Consider the following 23,798-nt stretch of genomic DNA (forward strand, 5'->3'; position numbering starts at 1 on the left):
TTTCACTTTCAAAGTTTTCCCAATTTTTTGGACTGACTGACTTTCATTTCTTAAAGTAATGATGGCCACTCGTTTTTCTTTACTTAGCTGCTTTTTCTTGCCATAATACAAATTCTAACAGTCTATTCAGTAGGACTATAAGCTGTGTATCCACCAGACTTCTGCACAACACAACTGATGGTCCCAACCCCATTTATAAGGCAAGAAATCTCACTTATTAAACCTGACAGGGCACACCTGTGAAGTGAAAAACATTTCCGGTGACTACCTCTTGAAGCTCATCAAGAGAATGCCAAGAGTGTGCAAAGCAGTAATCAAAGCAAAAGGTGGCTACTTTGAAGAACCTAGAATATAAGACATATTTTCAGTTGTTTCACACTTTTTTAAGTATTTCACTCCACATGTGTTAATTCATAGTTTTGATGCCTTCAATGTGAATCTACAGTTTTCAGAGTCATGAAAATAAAGAAAACTCTTTGAATGAGAAGGTGTGTCCAAACTTTTGGTCTGCACTGTAGTTCCGATTCTTTTTCTTTTTTCACATTATTTATAAGCTCTAAGCCTCTTTTAGGCGTGCAGTACATTGTGAGCGTTGTGTTTGGTACATTTGCAGACTTACTCTTGATTACTGCCCAGCAGAACTAGACGGTCTGATTTCTCAGAGATCTTGCCAAGGGAGATGCCAGCTGTCAGATAACAGCAGTGTCCGGCCTCTGTGAGGCCCTTGAGAACTAAGTATATAAAAAGATAACAAGTGTTACGCTCAGTTACAAAGTGATCATTACACTGTTTTTTTTTTGTTTTAGCATGTGCAGTAAACTCACCTTTAAAGGGAATGTGTTAACAAAAAACGCGATCGTTTTTATCATGTTTTGGTATTAAACATTTTTTCTTTTACATTTTGCCTTTTTTTTTTTCGATATCACAATTTGTATTAGGCTGTGTGCACACGCTGCAGATTTGGTGCAGAAATTTTCTGCATCAAATATGCAACTTCTGGCAGAAAAACGCACCAAAAAAAGCAGGTGTGGTGTTTGTGTCATTTTTTGTCTCTAGTTCAGTCAATGGCCGGAAGGGCTCAAAAACGCCCCAACAATTGAAATGCAGCAGATTATTTCTGCACCAAAATCTGCAAGGAAAAAAAAAACAAAAAACAAAGTGTGCACAGCCCTTCAGAAATCTCATAGATTTTGCTGGCTTCGGGATAGACATGCAGTTTTTGGTGCAGATTTCTAAAAAAAAAAAAAAAAAAAGCATAAAAAATACACCATGTGCACAAGGCCATAATGGAAAACTAACAGCTGATGCATACTGGCTAACCCATGGACAGCATCTATCAGCCACCGCCTGTACGGTCACAGCCAGGTGCAAGTGCATCTCAATAAATTAGAATATCATCAAAAAGTTAATTTATTTCAGTAATTCAATACAAAAAGGTAAACACATATTATATAGAGTCATTACACACAGAGGGATCTGTATCTATACATTATATAGAGTCATTACACACAGAGGGATCTATTCCTATATATTATATAGAGTCATTACACACAGAGTGATCTATTCCTATATATTATATAGAGTCATTACACACAGAGTGATCTATTCCTATATATTATATAGAGTCATTACACACAGAGGGATCTATTCCTATATATTATATAGAGTCATTACACACAGAGGGATCTATTCCTATATATTATATAGAGTAATTACACACAGAGTGATCTATTCCTATATATTATATAGTCATTACACACAGATGGATCTATTATAATATATTACATAGAGTCATTACACACAGAGGGATCTATTCCTATATATTATATAGAGTCATTACACACAGAGGGATCTATTCCTATATATTATATAGAGTCATTACACACAGAGTGATCTATTCCTATATATTGTATAGAGTCATTACACACAGATGGATCTATTCCTATATATTACATAGAGTCATTACACACAGAGGGATCTATTTCTATATATTACATAGAGTCATTACACACAGAGGGATCTATTTCTATATATTATATAGTTATTACACACAGAGGGATCTATTCCTATATATTATAGTTATTACACACAGAGGGATCTATTCCTATATATTATATAGTCATTACACACAGAGGGATCTATTCCTATATATTATATAGAGTCATTACACACAATTTTCGCGAGTTGGGCTCTGCATGCCACCACATTGGATTTGAAATGAAATCTCTACAACAGAATTCAAGTGCAGATTGTAACGTTTAATTTGAAGGTTTGAACAAAAATATCTGATAGAAATTGTAGGAATTGTACACATTTCTTTACAAACACTCCACATTTTAGGAGGTCAAAAGTAATTGGACAAATAAACCAAACCCAAACAAAATATTTTTATTTTCAATATTTTGTTGCGAATCCTTTGGAGGCAATCACTGCCTTAAGTCTGGAACCCATGGACATCACCAAACGCTGGGTTTCCTCCTTCTTAATGCTTTGCCAGGCCTTTACAGCCGCAGCCTTCAGGTCTTGCTTCTTTGTGGGTCTTTCCGTCTTAAGTCTGGATTTGAGCAAGTGAAATGCATGCTCAATTGGGTTAAGATCTGGTGATTGACTTGGCCATTGCAGAATGTTCCACTTTTTTGCACTCATGATCTCCTGGGTAGCTTTGGCTGTATGCTTGGGGTCATTGTCCATCTGTACTATGAATCGCCGTCCGATCAACTTTGCGGCATTTGGCTGAATCTGGGCTGAAAGTATATCCCGGTACACTTCAGAATTCATCCGGCTACTCTTGTCTGCTGTTATGTCATCAATAAACACAAGTAACCCAGTGCCATTGAAAGCCATGCATGCCCATGCCATCACGTTGCCTCCACCATGTTTTACAGAGGATGTGGTGTGCCTTGGATCATGTGTCGTTCCCTTTCTTCTCCAAACTTTTTTCTTCCCATCATTCTGGTACAGGTTGATCTTTGTCTCATCTGTCCATAGAATACTTTTCCAGAACTGAGCTGGCTTCATGAGGTGTTTTTCAGCAAATTTAACTCTGGCCTGTCTATTTTTGGAATTGATGAATGGTTTGCATCTAGATGTGAACCCTTTGTATTTACTTTCATGGAGTCTTCTCTTTACTGTTGACTTAGAGACAGATACACCTACTTCACTGAGAGTGTTCTGGACTTCAGTTGATGTTGTGAACGGGTTCTTCTTCACCAAAGAAAGTATGCGGCGATCATCCACCACTGTTGTCATCCGTGGACGCCCAGGCCTTTTTGAGTTCCCAAGCTCACCAGTCAATTCCTTTTTTCTCAGAATGTACCCGACTGTTGATTTTGCTACTCCAAGCATGTCTGTTATCTCTCTGATGGATTTTTTTCTTTTTTTTCAGCCTCAGGATGTTCTGCTTCACCTCAATTGAGAGTTCCTTAGACCTCATGTTGTCTGGTCACAGCAACAGCTTCCAAATGCAAAACCACACACCTGTAATCAACCCCAGACCTTTTAACTACTTCATTGATTACAGGTTAACGAGGGAGATGCCTTCAGAGTTAATTGCAGCCCTTAGAGTCCCTTGTCCAATTACTTTTGGTCCCTTGAAAAAGAGGAGGCTATGCATTACAGAGCTATGATTCCTAAACCCTTTCTCCGATTTGGATGTGAAAACTCTCATATTGCAGCTGGGAGTGTGCACTTTCAGCCCATATTATATATATAATTGTATTTCTGAACATGTTTTTGTAAACAGCTAAAATAGCAAAACTTGTGTCACTGTCCAAATATTTCTGGACCTAACTGTATAGTCAGTACACACAGAGGGATCTATTCCTATATATTATATAGTCATTACACACAGAGGGATCTATTCATATATATTATATAGTCATTACACACAGAGGGATCTATTCCTATACATTATATAGAGTCATTACACACAGAGGGATCTATTTCTATATTATATATAGTCATTACACACAGAGGGATCTATTCCTATATATTATATAGAGTCATTACACACAGATGGATCTATTTCTATATATTATATAGAGTCATTACACACAGAGGGATCTATTTCTATACAGTATATTATATAGAGCCATTACACACAGAGGGATCTATTAATATATTATATAGTCATTACACACAGAGGGATGTATTTCTATACATTATATAAAGTCATTACACACAGAGGGATCTATTCCTATATATTATATAGAGTCATTACACACAGAGGGATCTATTCCTATATATTATGAGAAACCAAGGGAAAAATTGTGAAAACATACCCTGCTGTAACTAAATAAAAGCATAGTGCATATAAACATAGGGTACTTAGTAAACACTGTTTTTGATCAAAAAAAGCATAAAGCTATCCCACCAACGCCAAGGTGTACCCAGTTGGGATAGTACCTACACTCTCTAATATTAAAACCTTACCATGGGTCTAAAATAGGCCTCAATGTGGCTAAGGGCTGAGAGCGACCGGGTCCCAACAGGACACACACAGTCAGGGGGATTCACAGAATGAAATGTCCAGCTCACCAAGAGGGAGGGCCACACCCCATTTGTACTGAATACAAAAGAACTACATAAAAGTACTTGGGATAGTACCTACACTCTCTAATATTAAAACCTTACCATGGGTCTAAGATAGGCCTCAATGTGGCTAAGGGCTGAGTAAAACAGTGTTTACTAAGTACCCTATGTTTATATGCACTATGCTTTTATTTAGTTACAGCAGGGTATGTTTTCACAATTTTTTCCTTGGTTTCTCTTTGTCTAATGGCCAGTGTGAACATGAGCTCACAAGCTCTATGTATACCATCTCATACTCCGGCTCACTTTTTTGTTTTTTTCCTATATATTATATAGAGTCATTACACACAGAGGGAGTTATTCCTATATATTATATAGAGTCATTACACCATTACACACAGGGATCTATTCCTATATATTATATAGAGTCATTACACACAGAGGGATCTATTTCTATATATTAAATAGAGTCCTTATACACAGAGGGATCTATTTCTATATATTATATAGTCATTACACATAGAGGGATCTATTTCTATATATTATATAGCATCATTACACACAGAGGGATCTATTTCTATATATTATATAGAGTCATTACACACAGAGGGATCTATTTCTATATATTATATAGAGTCGTTACACACAGAGGGATCTATTCCTATATATTATATAGAGTCATTACACACAGAGGGATCTGTATCTATATATTATATAGAGTCATTACACACAGAGGGATCTATTCCTATATATTATATAGAGTCATTACACACAGAGGGATCTATTCCTATATATTATATAGAGTCATTACACACAGAGGCATGTATTTCTATATATTATATAGTCATTACACACAGAGGGATTAATTTCTATATACCATATAAAGTCATTATACACAGAGGGATCTATTCTTATATATTATATAGAGTCATTATACACAGAAGGATCTATTTCTATATATTATATAGAGTGATTACACACAGAGGGATCTATTTCTATATATTATATAGAATCATTACACACAGAGTGATCTAGGGTCTTATCAGAGTGAGATCCTTTATTCTAGGAGGTGGGGAGAAAAAAAAGGAATGTCACAGACTTGAATGACAGAGTACCATTCAATTCTTGGAGGCAAATCATGCATGCTGCGATTGTTTTTCTCGGAATACTCAGTCCAATTTAAATATTGGACATTTGCACTCCCACATTGAATAACATTTGTCCAAGTGTGATACGCTTCTTTTATGACAGCAATCAGACAGAAAATATGGTAGTCTTAAAGGGAGTCATCTTTATTGGTGCCATAGATTTCAGTTATGCAGCAGGGCGCACGAGCAACCAGTAGCTTTATTCTACTTTTCATCTACACAGGTCCTTAAAGGGAGTTATGTTTATCGGTGCCATAGATTTGATTAGTACACCAGGGCGCACGTGCAACCAGCTGCTTTATTCTACTCTTCATCTGCACAAGCCCTTAAAGGGAGTTATCTTTATGGGTTTGCTAGATTTGAGTGGTGTAATAGGGCGCATGTGCAACCAGCAGCTTTATTCTATTCTTCGTCTACACAAGTCCTTAAAGGGGGTTATCTTTATTGGTGCTACACATTTGAGGGCGCATGTGCAACCAGCTGCTTTATTCTACGCTTCGTCTGCACAAGTGTCATGTGTATGGACTGCTACCCAGGGACAGGGGCTTCTCTGACCCTGTAAGTTAGAGAACCCTGACTTGCCCTCAAGCCATGGGTACACTAGAAGGTATCGAGGCGTGACCCCCCCTCCGACTGGTCCTTGTCTCCTACATGGACCCTGGTGTAGAGACCCCCTACCTGTTCAATGGGACAACTTCAGGGAACAGCACAAAAAAAAATAAAATAAAGAAATACAACAAAATAACATCACTTCTGCAAACTTTACCTTGTTTGCAGAAGGCTACAGGAACTATGATATAACACAACCAAACACACAGGCTGTCTCTATCAACTGTGGAGAGAAAAAATACCCAGCACTGTGTGAAGGATGCCGGGACCTTAAGGCTATGTGCGCACTTTGCTTTTTACCTGCTTTTTCAACTGCAGCGTTTAATGCCAAAATGGTTGTGTTCTGCTTTTCAAGCAAAGTCTATGGGAATTTGGGTTTCTTCTCCGCACTATGCAGTTCAAACTGCAGCCTTTTTGTTGCAGAACTTTGGTCAAAAACTCAGCTTTGCAGGGCAAAACTCAAATGGCAAAAACAATTGTCCTGTTTTTGCTTTTGCCATTTGGGTTTTGCCCTGCAAAGGTGAGTTTTTGACCAAAGTTCTGCAACAAAAAGGCTGCAGTTTGAACTGCAAAGTGCGGACAAGAAACCCAAATTCCCATAGACTTTGCTTGAAAAGCAGAACACAACCATTTTGGCATTAAACGCTGCAGTTGAAAAAGCAGGTAAAAAGCAAAGTGCGCACATAGCCTAAAGGTCCAGCCTAATAAATAACTTAGAGCACCTGAGGGAATGCCTCTCAGCAGACTTGCAAAAGAAGCATTAACCCCTCAGGTGCTAAAAGGAAAAAACATCCAATTTAATGAGGACGAGTCTCGCTGGAAAGAAACCAGCGTGACAACAAGCCCTTAAAGGTAGTTATCTTTACTTGGGCCATAGATTTTAGTGGTGCAGCAGGGCGCATGTGCAACCAGCAGGTTCCTTCTACTCTTTGTCTGCAGAAGCCCTTAAAGGGAGTTATCTTTTTTTTGGGCCGTAGATTTCAGTGGTGCATCAGGGCGCATGTGCAACCAGCTGCTATATTCTACTCTTCGGCTGTACAAGCCCTTAAAGGAAGTTATCTTTATTTGGGCCATAGACTTGAGTGGTGCAGCAGGGCGCACGAGCAACCAGCAGCTTTATTCTACTTTTCATCTGCACAAGCCCTTAGAAGGAGTTATCTTTATTGGTGCATAGGTTTCAGTGAAGTAGCAGGGCGCATGTGCAACCAGCTGCTTTATTCTATTCTTCATCTGCACAAGTCCTTAAAGGGAGTTATCTTTATTGGTGCCATAGACTTGAGTGGTGCAGCAGGGTGCACGTGCAACCAGCAGCTTTTTTCAACTCTTCTTCTGCACAAGCCCTTAGAAGGAGTTATCTTTATTGGTCATAGGTTTCAGTGAAGTAGCAGGGCGCACGATCAACCAGCTGCTTTATTCTACTCTTCGTCTGCACAAGTCCTTAAAGGGAGTCATCTTTATTTGGGCCGTAGATTTGAGTGGTGCAGCAGGACGCACGAGCAACCAGCAGCTTTATTCTACTCTTCGTCTGCACAAGTCCTTAAAGGGAGTCATCTTTATTTGGGCCGTAGATTTGAATGGTGCAGCAGGACGCACGAGCAACCAGCAGCTTTATTCTACTCTTCCTTGCCGCTGACTTCAAGGTGACTTTCAAGTAATCCACATCATTGTCACATGGTATAAAAAACACTATGTGCATTGGTTGTTCTTGATAAAACTATATAACTGTAATACAAGTGTATTTGATTCTCATGAATAAGCTGAGCCTCAATACCTTGTAGAAATACATTTAACACCTAACCTAAATGACCGCCGATTTATGGTATTCTAGCAGAGAACACTGGGAAAATTTAGCTGAGCTGTTTTACATAAAAGTTAGGCTGCAAAGAAGAGTGTCAGGACAGAACTCTTGCAAATTGCTAGCAAACAGATGCAAATTGATTCATAGATTAGATCAAAAGTGCTGCTAATGTATTTTGGTCCAAACTGCAGTCATGTAAATGTGTTTGCCTGTGTTTTATACTTTTTTTTTTATCCTAGATGTGATCTGAAAGCCAATTAATACTGTAAGAATAAAAAAATAATCAGGTAGCTTTATGTCCTCAGCTGACCTATAGACAACGCACATTGAATGCAGATGCGCAGGCGACGGCTGCGCACGGTATACAAACATCGTATATAGGCCGCTAATTATTCTCCAGGGTAATTTATTTATTTTTTCCGGGGGTCAGGATCGTGTCGCTGTAGCTTTTGATGTACATTTTCTGCTCGCAAGGGAGGACAGTAAAAATATTAAAACTTTAAGAAAAGGTCAGAGTTTAACCCATTAGCAAAAATCGGCATTCTTTTTTTTTATCACCGAGAAAGGATAATCCAATGACATTAGAGATTTAATCATTGTATCTAGGCGTAGCAAGTGCCCGAGATTAGAAAAGTCATTCATTGTATGCATTTACTAACAGCAAACTGCAATGTTTAAGATTTTCATCCCCAAAAACGGTTTTCTCCAGAAACAGCGCCACCCTTCTCCATTGGCATTGTCTGGTACTGCGGTTTGGTCTTATTCAAATAAATAGAGGTGAGAGGTAATTATTGCACAGTGTATGTTGTACACTAAACTACTCAAAATGCATATAACTAAATTAAGCTCCTTACTGATATTGAGTCTGAAAGGAATTGTCAAGCTACCACTAGGGGGCGCAGGGACTCAGGTAGGATAAGAACTTCTGAGTGTAGTAAGACAGAAGTCCACTAGAGGTCACTAACAAGAGCAGGGATAGTCGATCAGTCAGGGTCTAAGCCGGATGTCATGTCAGTACCGAGGAGAAACCAAGCCAAAGTCAAAGAACAGAGCCGAGGTCGAATACCAGGAGAGCAAGTAAGCACAGGGGAGGACGTGGGGAACACAGGACAGGACCGGAGACCAGAGGACAGGGAGGTATGGACAAACGGACGAGTAAGAGGGACAGATGTACGGCCGGGCAGGAGGAAAGAAGTTAAGAACAGGCTGGGAAAATGGAGGTCATGTCAGGTCAGGGGGGCAGAGGTCAGGTCAGGCAAGAGGGATGGAAGTCAGGTCGGGCAAGGGGAGCAGAGGTCAGGACAAATAGTACCACGTAGCAGGACAAGAACCAGGGAACGTCTCACAGGAACGGAGCAAACAGAGCAGAGCCGGAAATATCACTGGCGGCGTCTCTGAGGCAGCAGCATTAATATATGGCAGCGTGACCCCGGAACGAGGCCAGAACAAACAGGCCCCTCCTGGAGGCAGGATACATGCACCGGCTCAGGAACGGCAGACCCGTGCATGAATCATTACAGGAATGATGGGAGATTCGAGCTCTTGCAGCATGCAGAATTATGAATTCAGCTCTAAAGTATAATTTGGGTTGAGTGAAAGAGAAATAACACAATGCATTTACAATTATTTACCATAGTATATGAACACAACCATGGTCCATACGCCTTAAACTCTTCTCTATAAGGCTGGTTTCCCACATCCAACAATAAAAAAACAGCTTGAGTCCACCAGGACAGGACCTGCTTCCACTGATTGGCTATCCTTGCTAACTGGTCTAAAAACCCAGTATGAGTATGGACCACAAGGTCCACAATAGGCAGCGGGTCTCTTGACTCAAACCCAACAGCCTAATTTATACCTATGAGGCTGTTGTGATGGGTCAGCTGACTTGGTGCCGGTTGGGACATCATGGTCCATCCTCAGACCATGAATTTTGGACCAGTGAAAGTCAGAAAAAAGTGTTGTTAAAGGGAACCAACCAGTCAGAGATTGGATACTTTATTTTAGAAATATGTGCAAGTAAAGTTCCAGCAATGCACTGCTATTTGATTGACAGGTGCAACAGGAAGGGAATTTGTGGGTCGTGTTTGGCTATCTATTCCCACCCCTGTCTGCCTGCCTGCGCTGGAATTACCGTCTATGACGACGACAGGGAGAGCAACGCCAGGCAGACAGATAGGGGCGGAATAGATAGCAAAACCCGACCCACAAATTCCCTTCCTGTTGCACCTGTCAATCAAATAGCAGTGCATTGCTGGAACTTTACTTGCACATATTTCTGAAATAAAACATCCAATCTCACAACTAAAGGTATGGTTATATTCAGCATCCTAGCCCCAGTATAGGTCTGGCTTTACTTTATATATGAAAATCCTGTTGGTTGGTTCTCTTTAAGGCCCCTAGTCTAACATTGCCCGAACCTGTCAGAATCAATGGGCTCAGCTAATAGTCTGATGTGTACGGTGGCCCCAGACAACTGATTGTTGGGGAAGATGTCGATCAACATGTTTGATTTTGGACTGCTATTGCTTTGTTTTCCTAAAGATAAGCCATCACCAGACATGTCAGAACATAGAAGGGCTCAACCAAGCAAGTGCTCCTCCGTATGGGAGAGGCGGCCAAGGTGGCTGCTGGCAAAACGATCAAGGCAGCCATCTAATATGTATGACGGGCTATACTCTCCAACACCTTCCTTGCCAATCTACTAGGGAGCAATGGTAATCGTTAGCATCATCGCTTATATGGAAAGTTGGCAATTATTTCCTAATTGTCACCCAGACATGAGATCTGGAATTAATTCATAGCAATGTTCCTTATTTCTGCATAACAAGGACTATACGGGCAGCTGCGGATTTTCCACCATCTTTCACTGCATATATTACTCACTAAATTCAGGACAGGGGAGTTTTCCCTGACATCTCTAAAAGCTCACAAATCTTAAAGCTCCTAATAGCAGGATCTTGAAAGTCGTCCTTTTTCATATTTTTAGATCCTGTGCAAGGAAACGTCTTATAAAGCTTCAGAGGTAAACTTTCAAAGACGGTCTAAAAACTCTGAAAACTCTCTAGAAGCCTATGTCCTCCCTGAACATTTAAACCAGCGCCTATGAGATCATCTCCGAAGATCAGTCATGTGCGTTAGGACTTATGGGGAGATCAAGATCAGATCCTAGGACGTGACTGGTTCTCCTTGTAAAAATCCAGCAATTGTAGGGCAATAAAAGTATCCAAATTAAATCTCCGCCAGAAGGAAGAAAGCTGTTTTTCTAGTGCCCTTTATAAAGCCTTAGGGGTACTTTACACGTTGCGACATCGCTACCGAAATATCGTCGGGGTCACGGTTGTTGTGACGCACATCCGGCGCCGGTAGCGACATCGCAATGTGTAAATCCTAGGAGCGACAATGAACGAGCGCAAAACAGTCAAAAATCGTTGATCTGTGTCATGTCGTTCATTTCCATAATGTTGCTCCAGCTGCAGGTACGATGTTGTTTGTCGCTCCAGCGGCGTCATGCATCGCTGTGTGTGAAGCCGCTGGAACGACAAACATCACCTTACCTGCGTCCACCGTCAAATGCGGAAGGGAGAAGGTGGGCGGGATGTTATGTCCCGCTCATCTCCGCCCCTCCGCTTCTATTGGCCGGCCGATTAGTGACGTCGTGGTGACGCCAAACGCACCTCCCCCTTGAAGGAGGGATTGTTCGGCGGTCACCGCGACGTCGCCGACCAGGTATGTGCGTGTGATGCTGCCGTAGCGATAATGTTCGCTACAGCAGCAATCACAAGATATCGCATGTGCGACGGGGGTGGGTACAATCGCGCTGGACATCGCTAGCCGATGCTAGCGATGTCGCAACGTGTAAAGTACCCCTTAAAGTATTAAAGAAAACTGTTTTAGTCCTTTTTGTAGGTGAGGAAAAAGATCACCCCAGTTTTCAAGGAGGACAGATCACCAATGGTCTCCTGCACCACAGTGTAGACTGATAGTAGACTCTGCCTGGGAGGGAATGAATCATACAGGCTGTATTTCAGTGTATAGTATATCACAAAAGTAAGTACACCCCTCACATTTTTGTAAATACTTTGTTATATCTTTTCAAGTGATAACACTGAAGATCTGACCCTGTGATACAATGTACAGTAGTCGGTGTACGGCTTGTATAACAGGGTATATTTGGTGCCCTCTAAATAACTCAGCACACAGCCATTAATGTCTAAACCACTGGCAACAAAAGTGAGTACATCCCTTAGTGAAAATGGCCAAATTGTGCTCAAAGTGTCAACATTTTGTGTGATCACCATTATTTTCCAGCACTGCCTTAACTCTCTTGGGCTTGGAGTTCACTAGAACGTCACTGGAGCCTCTGGATCCTCTTCCATCCACCATGACGACATCATCAAGCTGGTGGATGTTACAGACCTTGTGCTCCTCAACTTTGCATTTGAGGAGGCCCCACAGATGCTCAATAGGGTTTAGGTCTGGAGACGCTTAGCCAGTCCAGCATGTTTACCCCCAGTTACTTTAGCAAGGCAGTGGTCGTCTTGGAGGTGTTTGAGGTCATTATCATATTGGAATACAAAGGGAGGTGATCATGCTCTGCTCTAGTAAGTCACAGTACATGTAGGCATTCATGGTTCCCTCGATGAACTGTAGCTCCCCACAGCTGGCAGCACTTATGCAGCCTCAAACCAGGACACTCCCACCACCATGCTCGACTGTAGGTAGGACACACTTGTCTTTGAACTCTTCACCTGGTTGCTGCCACACACTCTTGACACCAACTGAACCAAATGAGTTTTTCGATCTCATCAGAGCACAGCACATCATTCCAGTAATCCATGACTTAGACATAGGGACCCCGATTCCAACAATCTATCATTTAGCTTACTGAGTGCAGCAGTTGTGACACAATATGAGTTTTTAGATGTAGCAGGGCTCAGAAAATTAATCCCACTCACACCAGGCTCTCTATAATAATAATTTTTGCACATGCTCATTACACACATCAATACAAAAGTTAGGGTAATGTGAATATAACTTACCTAGATTGTCCCCCATGGCAGTAATAGCCCGTTGGTTCATCTCTGGATCTGACATTGGGTTGGATAGCATCACAGCCAAATGAGGTCTCCAATCTCCCCACTTTTTATCCCCACTGAACTGTTTTACAGAAAAATATGAAGTTATAATCAAAGATTGTGGAAAACATAAATGATAGATATGGCACTCTCTACAAATATTGGTTCTTGCCAGAACGTCTATTGTTTACATCTAAGTCTAAGTCGGCCAGCCATGGTTAACCGCATTCTGTAGGGACAGTTGCCCAGAGAGCATAAGTCAATGGAGGCACAAAATTGTGGGATACCCCACAATGACCTCACTATCATATGATTAGTGCTTGTAAGCTCAATATATCATAATGCACTCACTTAGTCCTCCATATACAGTGTGTCCACCCATATCCTGTCCACCGCCATTAACTTGAGAACACCGGCAGCTATAGGCATAGAAGTGGTGTCTAGGTATAGTAAAGTAGCCATGAGCTACGCAATGAAACCACCTATAGCGCCACCTGGTGGATAACAACGGAGTTAGCATTTTTATCTTGAAAACGGAACGAGATAGAGAAAAAAAGTGAAATACAAAGTTGTAGGGCATCATCAATTCAATGCAAATCGACACCTTGCATACAGAAATGCTATGATATGAAACCCATTACCCCCCAAAACATTGAATGCTGATCACACATATGGCGCTCACTTAACTTTGATGCTCAAAGTGGCCCCCGTCAGCTGCAATGCACATGTGGACTCTGAACAGCATACTGTATCTTGCTGCACGTTGTGCAATATGGTAGGTGACTCGTGTGCACAAGCATCTGTGATACGTCGTCGTAGGTCCTGCAATGTTGGTGGAGGGGTTGCATACACCTGCTGTTCAATGTGACCTCACAGAAAGAAATACAATGGGGTCAGGTCAGGTGAGCATGGAGGCCACGCCATGCAGCCACCATACCCAATGATTTGTAGGAAGGTCTCTATGAGATATCGCTTCGTGTCCGCAGCCTTGTGAGTTTTACACGTTCTAATCATAGCATTTCTGTATGCAAAGTTTCGATTCGTATTGAATTGATGATGCCCTACAACTTTGTAATTCACTTTTTTTCTCTATCTCGTTCTGTTTTCGAAATAAAAATGCTAACTCCGTTGTTTTCCACCAGGTGGCGCTATAGGTGGTTTCATTGCATAGTACATAGATACTTTACTATACCTAGAGACCACTTCTATTCCTATAGCTGCCGCCGTTCTCAAGTTAATGGCGGTGGACAGGATATGGGTGGATACACTATATTATAATCCATGTCTATAGTCATCCCAATTGTATAACATACCCCCATAGTCCTTCATATATTATAATGCATCCCATAGTCCTCCACCAGTGTACTCACAAATTACTCACCTCTCATCTTTTTCCTGCTGCTCCAGTCTGCAGCTCTGGACATCTCATTGCAGTAGTGAAGTCCTTGCACCCGGGGCGCTGAGACATCAGAGCGCAGACAAAGCGGGAGAATTATGATGGAAGGAGTGGAGCTCTCATCATTGCTTTCAATTGTATCGGCATCCGCAATGCCAAAGCAGTTGAAAGTGCTGTGCCAGGTGGGGGGGGACTCAGTGGCGGTGCGCCATAACGGGCACGTGGTCTGCCGCCATTGGTGGTACGCTCCTGGATCAGGGATTGTCCCATCAGATAAAGTGAAAAACTTAGGGGCACTTTGCACACTACGACATCGCAGGTGAGATGTCGGTGGGGTCAAATTGAAAGTATTATTATTATTATTTATTATTATAGCGCCATCAATTCCATGGCGCTTTACATGTGAAAGGGGTGTACATAATAGGGACAAGTACAATAATCATAAAGAATACAAGATACAGATAGGTACAGGAGGATAGAGGTTCCTGCCTGCGAGGGCTCACAGTCTACAAGGGATAGGTGAGGATACAGTAGGTGAGGGTAGAGTTGATTGTGCGCCGCTATATCAGACTGAGGGTTACGGCAGGTTGTAGGCTTGTCGGAAGAGGTGGGTCTTCAGGTTCCTTTTGAAGCTTGCCAAGGTAGGCAAGAGTCTGATGTGTTGAGGCAGAGCATTCCAGAGTGTGGGGGAGGCAAGGGAGAAATCTTGGATGCGATGGTGGGAAGAGGAGATGAGAGGGGAGTAGAGAGGAGATCTTGTGAGGATCGAAGGTTACGTGCAGGTAAGTACCGGGAGACTAGGTCAGAGATATAGGGAGGAGACAGGTTGTGGATGGCTTTGTATGTCATGGTTAGGGTTTTGAACTGGAGTCGTTGGGCAATGGGAAGCCAGTGAAGGGATTGGCAGAGAGGAGACACACATCCGGCGTCGCAGGCGATATCGTAGTGTGTAAAACCTTTTTGATATGATTAACGAGCGCAAAATCGTGGCAATCGTATCATCGGTGTAGGGTTGGTCATTTCCATGATTTGGGAAAGACCGATGTTACGATGTTGTTCCTCGTTCCAGCGGCATCACACATCGCTGTGTGTGAAGCCGCAGGAGCGAGGAACATCTCCTACCTGCGGCTCACGCCAGCTATGCGGAAGGAAGAAGGTGGGCGGGATGTTTACGTCCCGCTCATCTCCGCCCCTCCGCTTCTATTGGCCGCCTGCCGTGTGATGTCGCTATGACGCCGCACGACCCGCCCCCTTAATAAGGAGGTGGGTCGCAGGGGAAGTGAGTGCATGTGAAGCTGGCGTAGCGATAATGTTCGCTACGCCAGCTATCACCATGATATCGCAGCTGCGACGGGGCGGGGACTATCGCGCTTGGCATCGCAAGCATCGGCTTGCGATGTCGTAGTGTGCAAAGTGCCCCTTAAAATTAGGGTAAGATGACCTTTAATTTCTATTGTCGATATTGGTACACTACATACAAAGGGGAATTTTAAAATGATATTGGGTCCCAATGGACCCATATTTCATTACAAGGGTAAAGATTCTCTTCTTCTGATTTCTACTTAATAAAAGTGACTTTTTTGTTTTCTGAGGATACTTAAGCAATGCTTGTTTTTCAAATGACCATGGAAACCTTTTGGCTTCACTTCTACTGTGTTTACCATCTGTGCTCCAATGTATTTTAAGGACCAACTGTGCTATCCATGTAACCTGCCAAGTATCTGTAATTAAGGACCATTTTGGACACCTTGGGATTTTAAAATGTTGGTGCCTGGCGCACACGCACACACTTGTTCTTTAATTCGCCCTATTTAAGACCAGAACTCTTATGTATGAAAATAACTTTATTTTTGAAAGTGATCTATAGTCAACATTTTACAAATGAGAACAGGATAATTTCTTATATACAAATGTTCCTACGAATGATTTAGAATATTTGTCCTTGTTAAGTCCTTCAACGTGATTCTCCATGAAGGTCACACTTGTAAAAGACAAAGGAAAAAAGAAACATACCCGGCTTGTGCTGCTTAGCGGGAAAAAGTGCAATAACTCTGTAAGGTCATATAGTAACTGATGAAATAAAGGACAAGTGGAAGGAAATCCCGCGAAGGACAAATGTGGAATAGGAAAACAGGTTTGCTAGTCATCTGTTCATACAAAATAAAAAAAAGTTTTATTTTTTACTTGTGTCTCCCCACATTGGGCGCCAATTTAGTAAGGACTGCAATCTCTCAAGAGACAAATTTAAAGGGAATCTGTCACCAGGTTTTTGCCCCCTAATCTGAGAGCAATATAACATAGAAACAAAGATCCTGATTCCAGCAATGTGTCACTTACAGGTCTGCTTAGTGCAGTTTTAATAAAATCACTGTTTAATCATCAGTAGATTATCATTACAGTACTACTTGCCAGGTAGTCCAGCATTTTGTATAACTTTTAGGGGTACTTTGCACGTTGCGACATTGCTAGCATCGGCTAGCGATGTCCAGCACAATAGCACCCACCCCCATCGCACATGCGATATTGTGTGATAGCTGCCGTAGCGAACATTATCGCTACAGCAGCTACACACGCACATACCTGCTCGGCGACGTCGTGGTGACTGCAGAACAATCCCTCCTTCATGGGGGAGGTGCGTTCGGCGTCACCGCGACGTCACTAAGCGGCCGGCCAATAGAAGCGGAGGGGCGGAGATGAGCAGGACATAACATCCCGCCCACCTCCTTCCTTCCACATTGCCATCAGGACGCAGGTAAGGAGATGTTTGTCGTTCCAGCGGCTTCCCACACAGCGATGTGTGACGCAGCTGGAGCGACAAACAACATCGTACATGCAGCAGGAGCGACATTATGGAAATGAACAACGTGACACAGATCAGCAATCTTTGACTGTTTCACGCTCGTTCATCGTCGCTCCTTGGATTTACATATTGCGATGTCGCTACCGGCGCCGGATGTGCGTCACAACAACCGTGACCCCGACGATATTTCGCTAGCAATGTCGCAACGTGCAGAGTACCCCTTAGATCTGCAGCGGAGAAAACATTGATTTTCTCAAAATGACAGCAAACAGCTCAGTAAGTGACACATCACTGGAATCAGGGTCTCTGTCTCTATATTTTGCTGGTCTTAGATGGGGGAGCAAAAACCTAGTGACAGATTCCCTTTAAAACATTATTATCATGACAAGCTAGAAAAAGCTTTGATGGGCTGTAAACCATATTACAACCACTAGGTAGCAACATATAGACACAAGTAGCAGTAAACGTCCCCTGATAGAGTATCACAAAATCAGACATTTTTATGATATATGAAGTCAAGAGAAAAAGATGGGAAGGACACATCCACCAAAATCATACACTATTATATAGTAGAGATTCGCACTATTTGGCATACGGTAGTGTTCACACAGGCCTGAGGTATTTTTCTCGAAGTCTGCTGTTCTCGTTCCTACATCACCAAGGCTTGACGCCTCAGTGACACATACCTCCCATTCAGGGCCTGTCCAGCTGCCATCTTACATGCCCCCCTCTGCCAACATACAATGCACCTCTGACAGGGCATCCGCGTTCCTGTGCTGCTTCCCAGGCCTATGGTGCACCTAGAAGCTAAATTCCTGCAATGCCAGGAACCACCCAGTTACTGTGGAATTATTCCCTTCCTTCTTCCGTACCCATCTGAGTGGGGTATGGTCAGATACCAACCAAAACTTCCATCCTAACAAATAGTATCTTAGGGCATCTAGTGCCCATTTAATCACCAAGTACTCTTTCCTAATGATTCAGTAATTCTTCTCAAAAGGGGACAGCTTCCAGCTCAGGTATACAACGGGATGTTTTTTAAATTATGTAAGCAGCTAAGAGCGATATTATTAAAGAATAGAATCTATTTAAATTGGCCCTGAAAGGAGATTTGATTTGACATGGCAGCACCAAGGACTGCAAGGCAATAATCCCTGATTAGATGCCTCTAATATGCTATCCCTACTCCAGCAGCTAACTCTGCACTAACTGCAGCTAAGGCCAGAGTCACACTTGCGAGTGCCTCGCGAGTCTCTCATTGAATCACCCGGCATGGACTCACACTCTCAGGACAGGAGCATCTCAGCTGCATAGACATACATGCAACCGACCCGCTCCTGTCAGAAGAGTGCGAGTCCATGCCGGATGATTCAATGAGAGACTCGCGCGAGTTACACGCAAGGCACTCGCAAGTGTGACTCAGGCCTTAGAGCGGTATTATTACAGAATAGAATCTATTTGATTTAGCCCTGAAAGGGACTGTTGGTGCTACATGGTAGTACCAAGGACTGTAAAGGCTGCTTTACACGCAGCGACATCGCTAGCGATGTCGCTCGTGAAAACACCCGCCCCTGTCGTTTGTGCGTCACGGGCAAATCGCTGCCAGTGGCGCATAATATTGTTAGTCCCCGTCACACGGACTTACCTGTTTAGCGACGTCGCTGTGGCCGGCAAACCGCCTCCTTTCTAAGGAGGTCACATGGCAGCCGTCCAATAGAAGCGGAGGGGTGGAGAGCAGCCGAAAGAAAGTGACGCCCAACTCGTTCCCGGAGGACGCAGGTAAGGTGTTGTTCGGCGTTCCTGGGGTGTAACACGTAGCGATGTGTGCTACCTCAGGAACAACAAACAACCTGCATCCAGCACCATCAATGATATTTGGGATTAGAACGACGTGTCAACTATCAACGATAAGGTGAGTATTTTTGATCGTTAGCGGTTGTTTGTACGTGTCACACGCAACGACGTCGCTAACGAGGACGGATGTGCGGCACGAATTCCGTGACCCCCAACGACATCACGTTAGGGATGTTGTTGCGTGTAACGGGGCCTTTACACAATGAACCCTGCCTAAATGCCTCTAATACAGTATCCCTACTCTAGCAGCTAGCCCTACACTAATTGCGGTATTATTATAGAATCTATTTGAATTAGCCCTGAAAAGGACTGTTGGTTTAATTTTGCAACAGATGTTACTATAAGGCCTTGGTTCCACTTGTGCATTGCTCCCGATTCGAGAGCATCGGAAGCGATATGCTAATGAGCCTCTGCTGCGAGTGTGAGCCAAGGGTCATGCGACTGTGTTCCAATCTTGCGATCGGATCACAGCTGTGGAGGAGAGGCGGGAAGCACTTTCTCCCTCTCTTTCGTGGCTTGTCTCTGAGTACATCGTACTGCAGTTGGATGTCATCCAAGTGCAGTGCGATGTTTCACATCCACCTATAGACTTGTATGGGGGTGTGTGATTCAAGAATCGCTGCCAAACACAGCGTGCTTCGATTAATTTATTATGCCGATATGGCATGAGAAATAAATCGCAGATGGACACTGCCCCATAGTTTTGCACTGGTGCGAGTGCAAGCCGATGTTTTATCAGACTGCACTCGTCCGTGCAATACGCAAGTGGAACCGAGGCTTAACGCTATGACACACTGTTCTTTCTCCAGCAGAAACTCTCACAACACTATTTCCAAGTACTATGGGCTAGGCATGGCGTCACTGAATCTTATATCGGTGCTAAGCGGCCAGCCAATCACAGTAAAGCCAGTAACCAATATAGCTACGTCATTACCGTGATTCTCAGGTTATCAGTGGCTGAAAATCTGCTGAGAAACATGCGGGGTGAGTAATCAAGCATGGCACCTGAGTACCAGGATGCTCGCCCATCACTTATAGAAATTAAGCCATTGAAGCCCATACATTTAGTGATGTGTAATAATGAGAAATGACACAAAGAAAAAGTCCTGACCAGGACCACAGTTATTGACACGCATTTAATACTTTGTACAAAAGTCTTTATTGGTGCTGACAACTTCAAGACGCCTCCTGTATGGAGGAACAAGTCACATGCATTACACAGGTGTGTTTTGGCCCATTCTTTCACACAAACACTTTTGACATCCTGAAGGTCTCATGGGCTTCTTCTATTGAGATTTAGTTCCTTCCATAAATTTTCTGCTGCATTCAGGTCAGGTGATCGCCTGGGCCATTAGATTTATTTTGTTTATCTGAAACTAATTAAGAGTCTCCTTGGCTGTGTGTTTGGGATCATTGTCTTGCTGAAATGTCCACCCTTGTTTCATGTTCCTCCTCCCGTAGATGGTAGCAGATTTTTATTAACAAAGTCTCGGTACATTCGCCCATTTATCCCGCCTTCAATTATATGAAGTTTGCCAGTGCTGTATGCTAAAAAACATCCCACACCATGATGCTCCCATCTGTAAACTTCACTGTTGGCATGGGTTTTGGGGAGTGATTTGCAGTGCCATTGCGCCTCCAAACATGGTGTGTATTTGGCATCCAAAAAGATCAATTTTGCTCTCATCTGACCAGACTATGTTCTCCCAGGATTTCACAGGCTTCTCTAAATGTTGTTGAGCAAACTTTATAGGTTCTTGATTGTTCAGCCATGAAGTCTTGTGTTGTGAGCGTGCATACAGGTCATGGAGGGGGAGTGCATTACTTATTGTTTTCTTTGAAGTAATTGTTCCTGCTGATCCCAGCTCTTTCTGTAGCTCTCCACGGGTGATCCTTGGCTCTTGGACAACTCTTCTGATAAATATTTTTACTGCTCTGCCTGAAGTCTTGCGGGGAGCACCTGGGTATGGTCAGTTTATGATGAAATTATGTTCTTTCCACTTCTGGATTATGGCCCCAGCAGTGCTCACTGGAAAATTAACTAGTTTATAAATTCTTCTCTAACCAATGCCATCAATTTGTTTTGCAGCAATAATGTTGCAAAGGTCTTGAGACAGCTCACTCGTATTACCCATCATGAGATGTTTCTTGTGTAGCCCCTTGGTAATAAGACACTTTTTTATAGGCCATCAATTGAACCAGCTGATAGCTTTCTAATTAGGACAGATTTCAGCTGGTGTCATGAGTTTCCATGGCTTTTTGAATCTCTGTTTTGTTATGTGTTCAATACTTTTTCCCTGTGTCATTTCTCATTATTACACATAATTTATGTGTTTAATATTTCCCAGAGGGGCGTGGCAGCTATAAGTCCCCTTACTTGGCAGCCAGACTGGCTTGCAAAGTCTCCTTAAGGAGAATAGTGTTCCCCCGTGGTCCCCACATAGTTTTCTCATGAGCCAGATCAGACACCCCATACTTTGCACTGACGAAAGGCAAGCACCCCGAAACACCGTGTCTGCAAATTGGGATTCTGATCTGGCTTATATATCCTGAGTCATATTGCAAAGGATTGTTAAAAATCCACTTGAGACTTTTAAGATCGCTACTTCCAATAGGTGGCGCTGCGCTAGAGTTTGTCTCCTTTACTGGAGAGACAATTTGGACATAATTTATGGACTTCTTTCCCTTTCTTTACATTGAATAGAAATACCCACGGGACACCAAGGCTAAAAATTATTTGAGTTTTAGATCAATATGCATCATGCACCATGTTATTGCATAAGGCCTAGTTTTGGTAGATAGAAAGAACAGACAGAGTGATGGGAGGGGGGGGAATGAAGGGCCCGGTGGGAAACTCTGGCTGCAGGACAAATAAATATAAACTTGTATTATTTCTTTAAGCATTTCCCAGCTCTATAAAAAAAATCAGTAACACGGTAGTTATTTTTCTGCCATTTTGCTGGATTTGTGCACATCCAATCATGAAATATTTAGATCCAGGTGAATTTGATTTGTATGCAAAATATATGACTTACTTATACAATTAGGTTGGAGTCACGCGCTGTGTATAAAAACTAGGTCCCAGAAAAGTAAGACGAGTTTTTCTCACTTGTTATCAGTGTGTTGTCCGTGCACAATCCAATGTTATACTCTGCAGTTATTAATAATTTATAGTTTCCAATTTTACAAAATTGTAATGTAGCCATAAAAATTGGATGGGATACTAATGGTTGTAACGCATCCTCGCACTTTCCTGTCCCCTCTCCCCGGCAAAGACGACTGTTTCCTTATCTGTCGATGCGTCCTTTTGTGGCGGTCCTGTCCTCGTCCCATGCTGCTGCCTCTTGGAGTGTCTGTACACCTTGCAGGCTTCTGGCCTAGGGCACGCCCATGGCCATGTCACCTTTCTTAAAGGGCCAGCGTCCTCCTAACCCAGAAGTGCCTCCCAGGTCAGCTGGAAGGTTGCAGGTACTTAAGGCACCTCTGCCCTATGGGAGGCGCCTGGGCAATGAGTTTAGTCATTGCTAGTTGTGAGGGTCCTTAGCGCTGCTGCTGATACTATGCTGTCTGCTGCCGCTGACACTTGTTTATATTTCAGTGCTGTGCTACCTTTCTGTTCTACTGCTGCTACTACCATCCACGCCAGCTGGCTTACACGATACCCACCTGCTCAAGTATCCACGTCGCTCACAGCTGCTGTATCATCCATTCGTCCCGGGCGGAATCTCGACACCTGCTGCTGCTGTAACCTATCTCCAGAGACTGTCGCTCCTGTACCCCTGGGGTCAACCGACGCAGCACCAGTCTTCCTGAGTAACACCCAGACCTTAAGCTTCAGCGTAACACCCTCACCATTAGGGGCTCTGGAGAAGACCAGGCTTAGGTCCATAGTCAATCCCCTGTTGGTTTTCTGTGTGTTGTGGCCCAATGGGTTCACTAACATCTCTACTCACCCGGAAAGCATAGCAATGGTCCATAAGACATCTGATTTTTTTTTCTTGCACTGTCCTAATTTCTTAGCCAAATCGCAGAATGCTGCAATTTTTTTCTCATGCCGAATATGGTTGAGAAAAAAATCGCAGATCTGCACTGCCTCATTGAATACCATTGGTCCGAGTGCAATCCTTTTATTTAATGGCTTGCACTCGTCCGATTTCTACGATCGGGTGAGCGAGCCCTTAGAATGAGGAGATATTCGACACAACTGTTGATCACACATCTGCACATCCTCGTGCCGGATCTTGATTATTGCGCAATTTTTTTTTAATGTCAGAAAATTACTTTTTGTGTTAGAGCTGTTATTATCTCCCCACATTATGGGCCAATTTTATTCCCAGGATGATGGATATATACGGCAGTACAACCCATGGCAGATCAGCTTTATATTGCAAGGTAGTGATTACTAAGAAGAAGAAAATCTAACTTACGGTTGCAGCTTGCGGTATGCGACCAGCCATTAGCTGAAACAGGGATTGTAATGGGTCATTGACAGCCAAAGTGCTAGTAAACCTGAAAATGGCAACAAAACCATCATTGATACTAAATTAGTAACCTTACTGGGAAGGAAATGGGATGACAGATGCTC

The 23,798-nt window shown here is 42.9% G+C and overlaps 1 protein-coding gene across 3 annotated transcripts in view; it reads right to left on the reverse strand.

Annotated features, from left to right (window-relative positions):
- Nucleotides 1–23,798, reverse strand: part of SEC16B (SEC16 homolog B, endoplasmic reticulum export factor) — a 276,625-nt gene that overhangs the window by 168,163 nt on the left and 84,664 nt on the right. For all 3 annotated transcript variants that reach the window (XR_012724949.1, XM_075320161.1, XM_075320162.1), the window contains exons 13-15: nucleotides 23,641–23,722; nucleotides 13,128–13,245; nucleotides 620–731 (exon numbers count right to left, since the gene is read on the reverse strand). Coding sequence is in view for 2 of the 3 variants with exons in the window: in XM_075320161.1 (XP_075176276.1) it covers nucleotides 620–731; nucleotides 13,128–13,245; nucleotides 23,641–23,722 (312 nt within the window). In the remaining variant the exon portion in view is untranslated. The remainder of the gene's footprint in view (nucleotides 1–619; nucleotides 732–13,127; nucleotides 13,246–23,640; nucleotides 23,723–23,798) is intronic.

The sequence above is a fragment of the Anomaloglossus baeobatrachus genome, chromosome 8 (genome assembly GCF_048569485.1).
Source record: "Anomaloglossus baeobatrachus isolate aAnoBae1 chromosome 8, aAnoBae1.hap1, whole genome shotgun sequence".
Classification (NCBI taxonomy): domain Eukaryota; kingdom Metazoa; phylum Chordata; class Amphibia; order Anura; family Aromobatidae; genus Anomaloglossus; species Anomaloglossus baeobatrachus.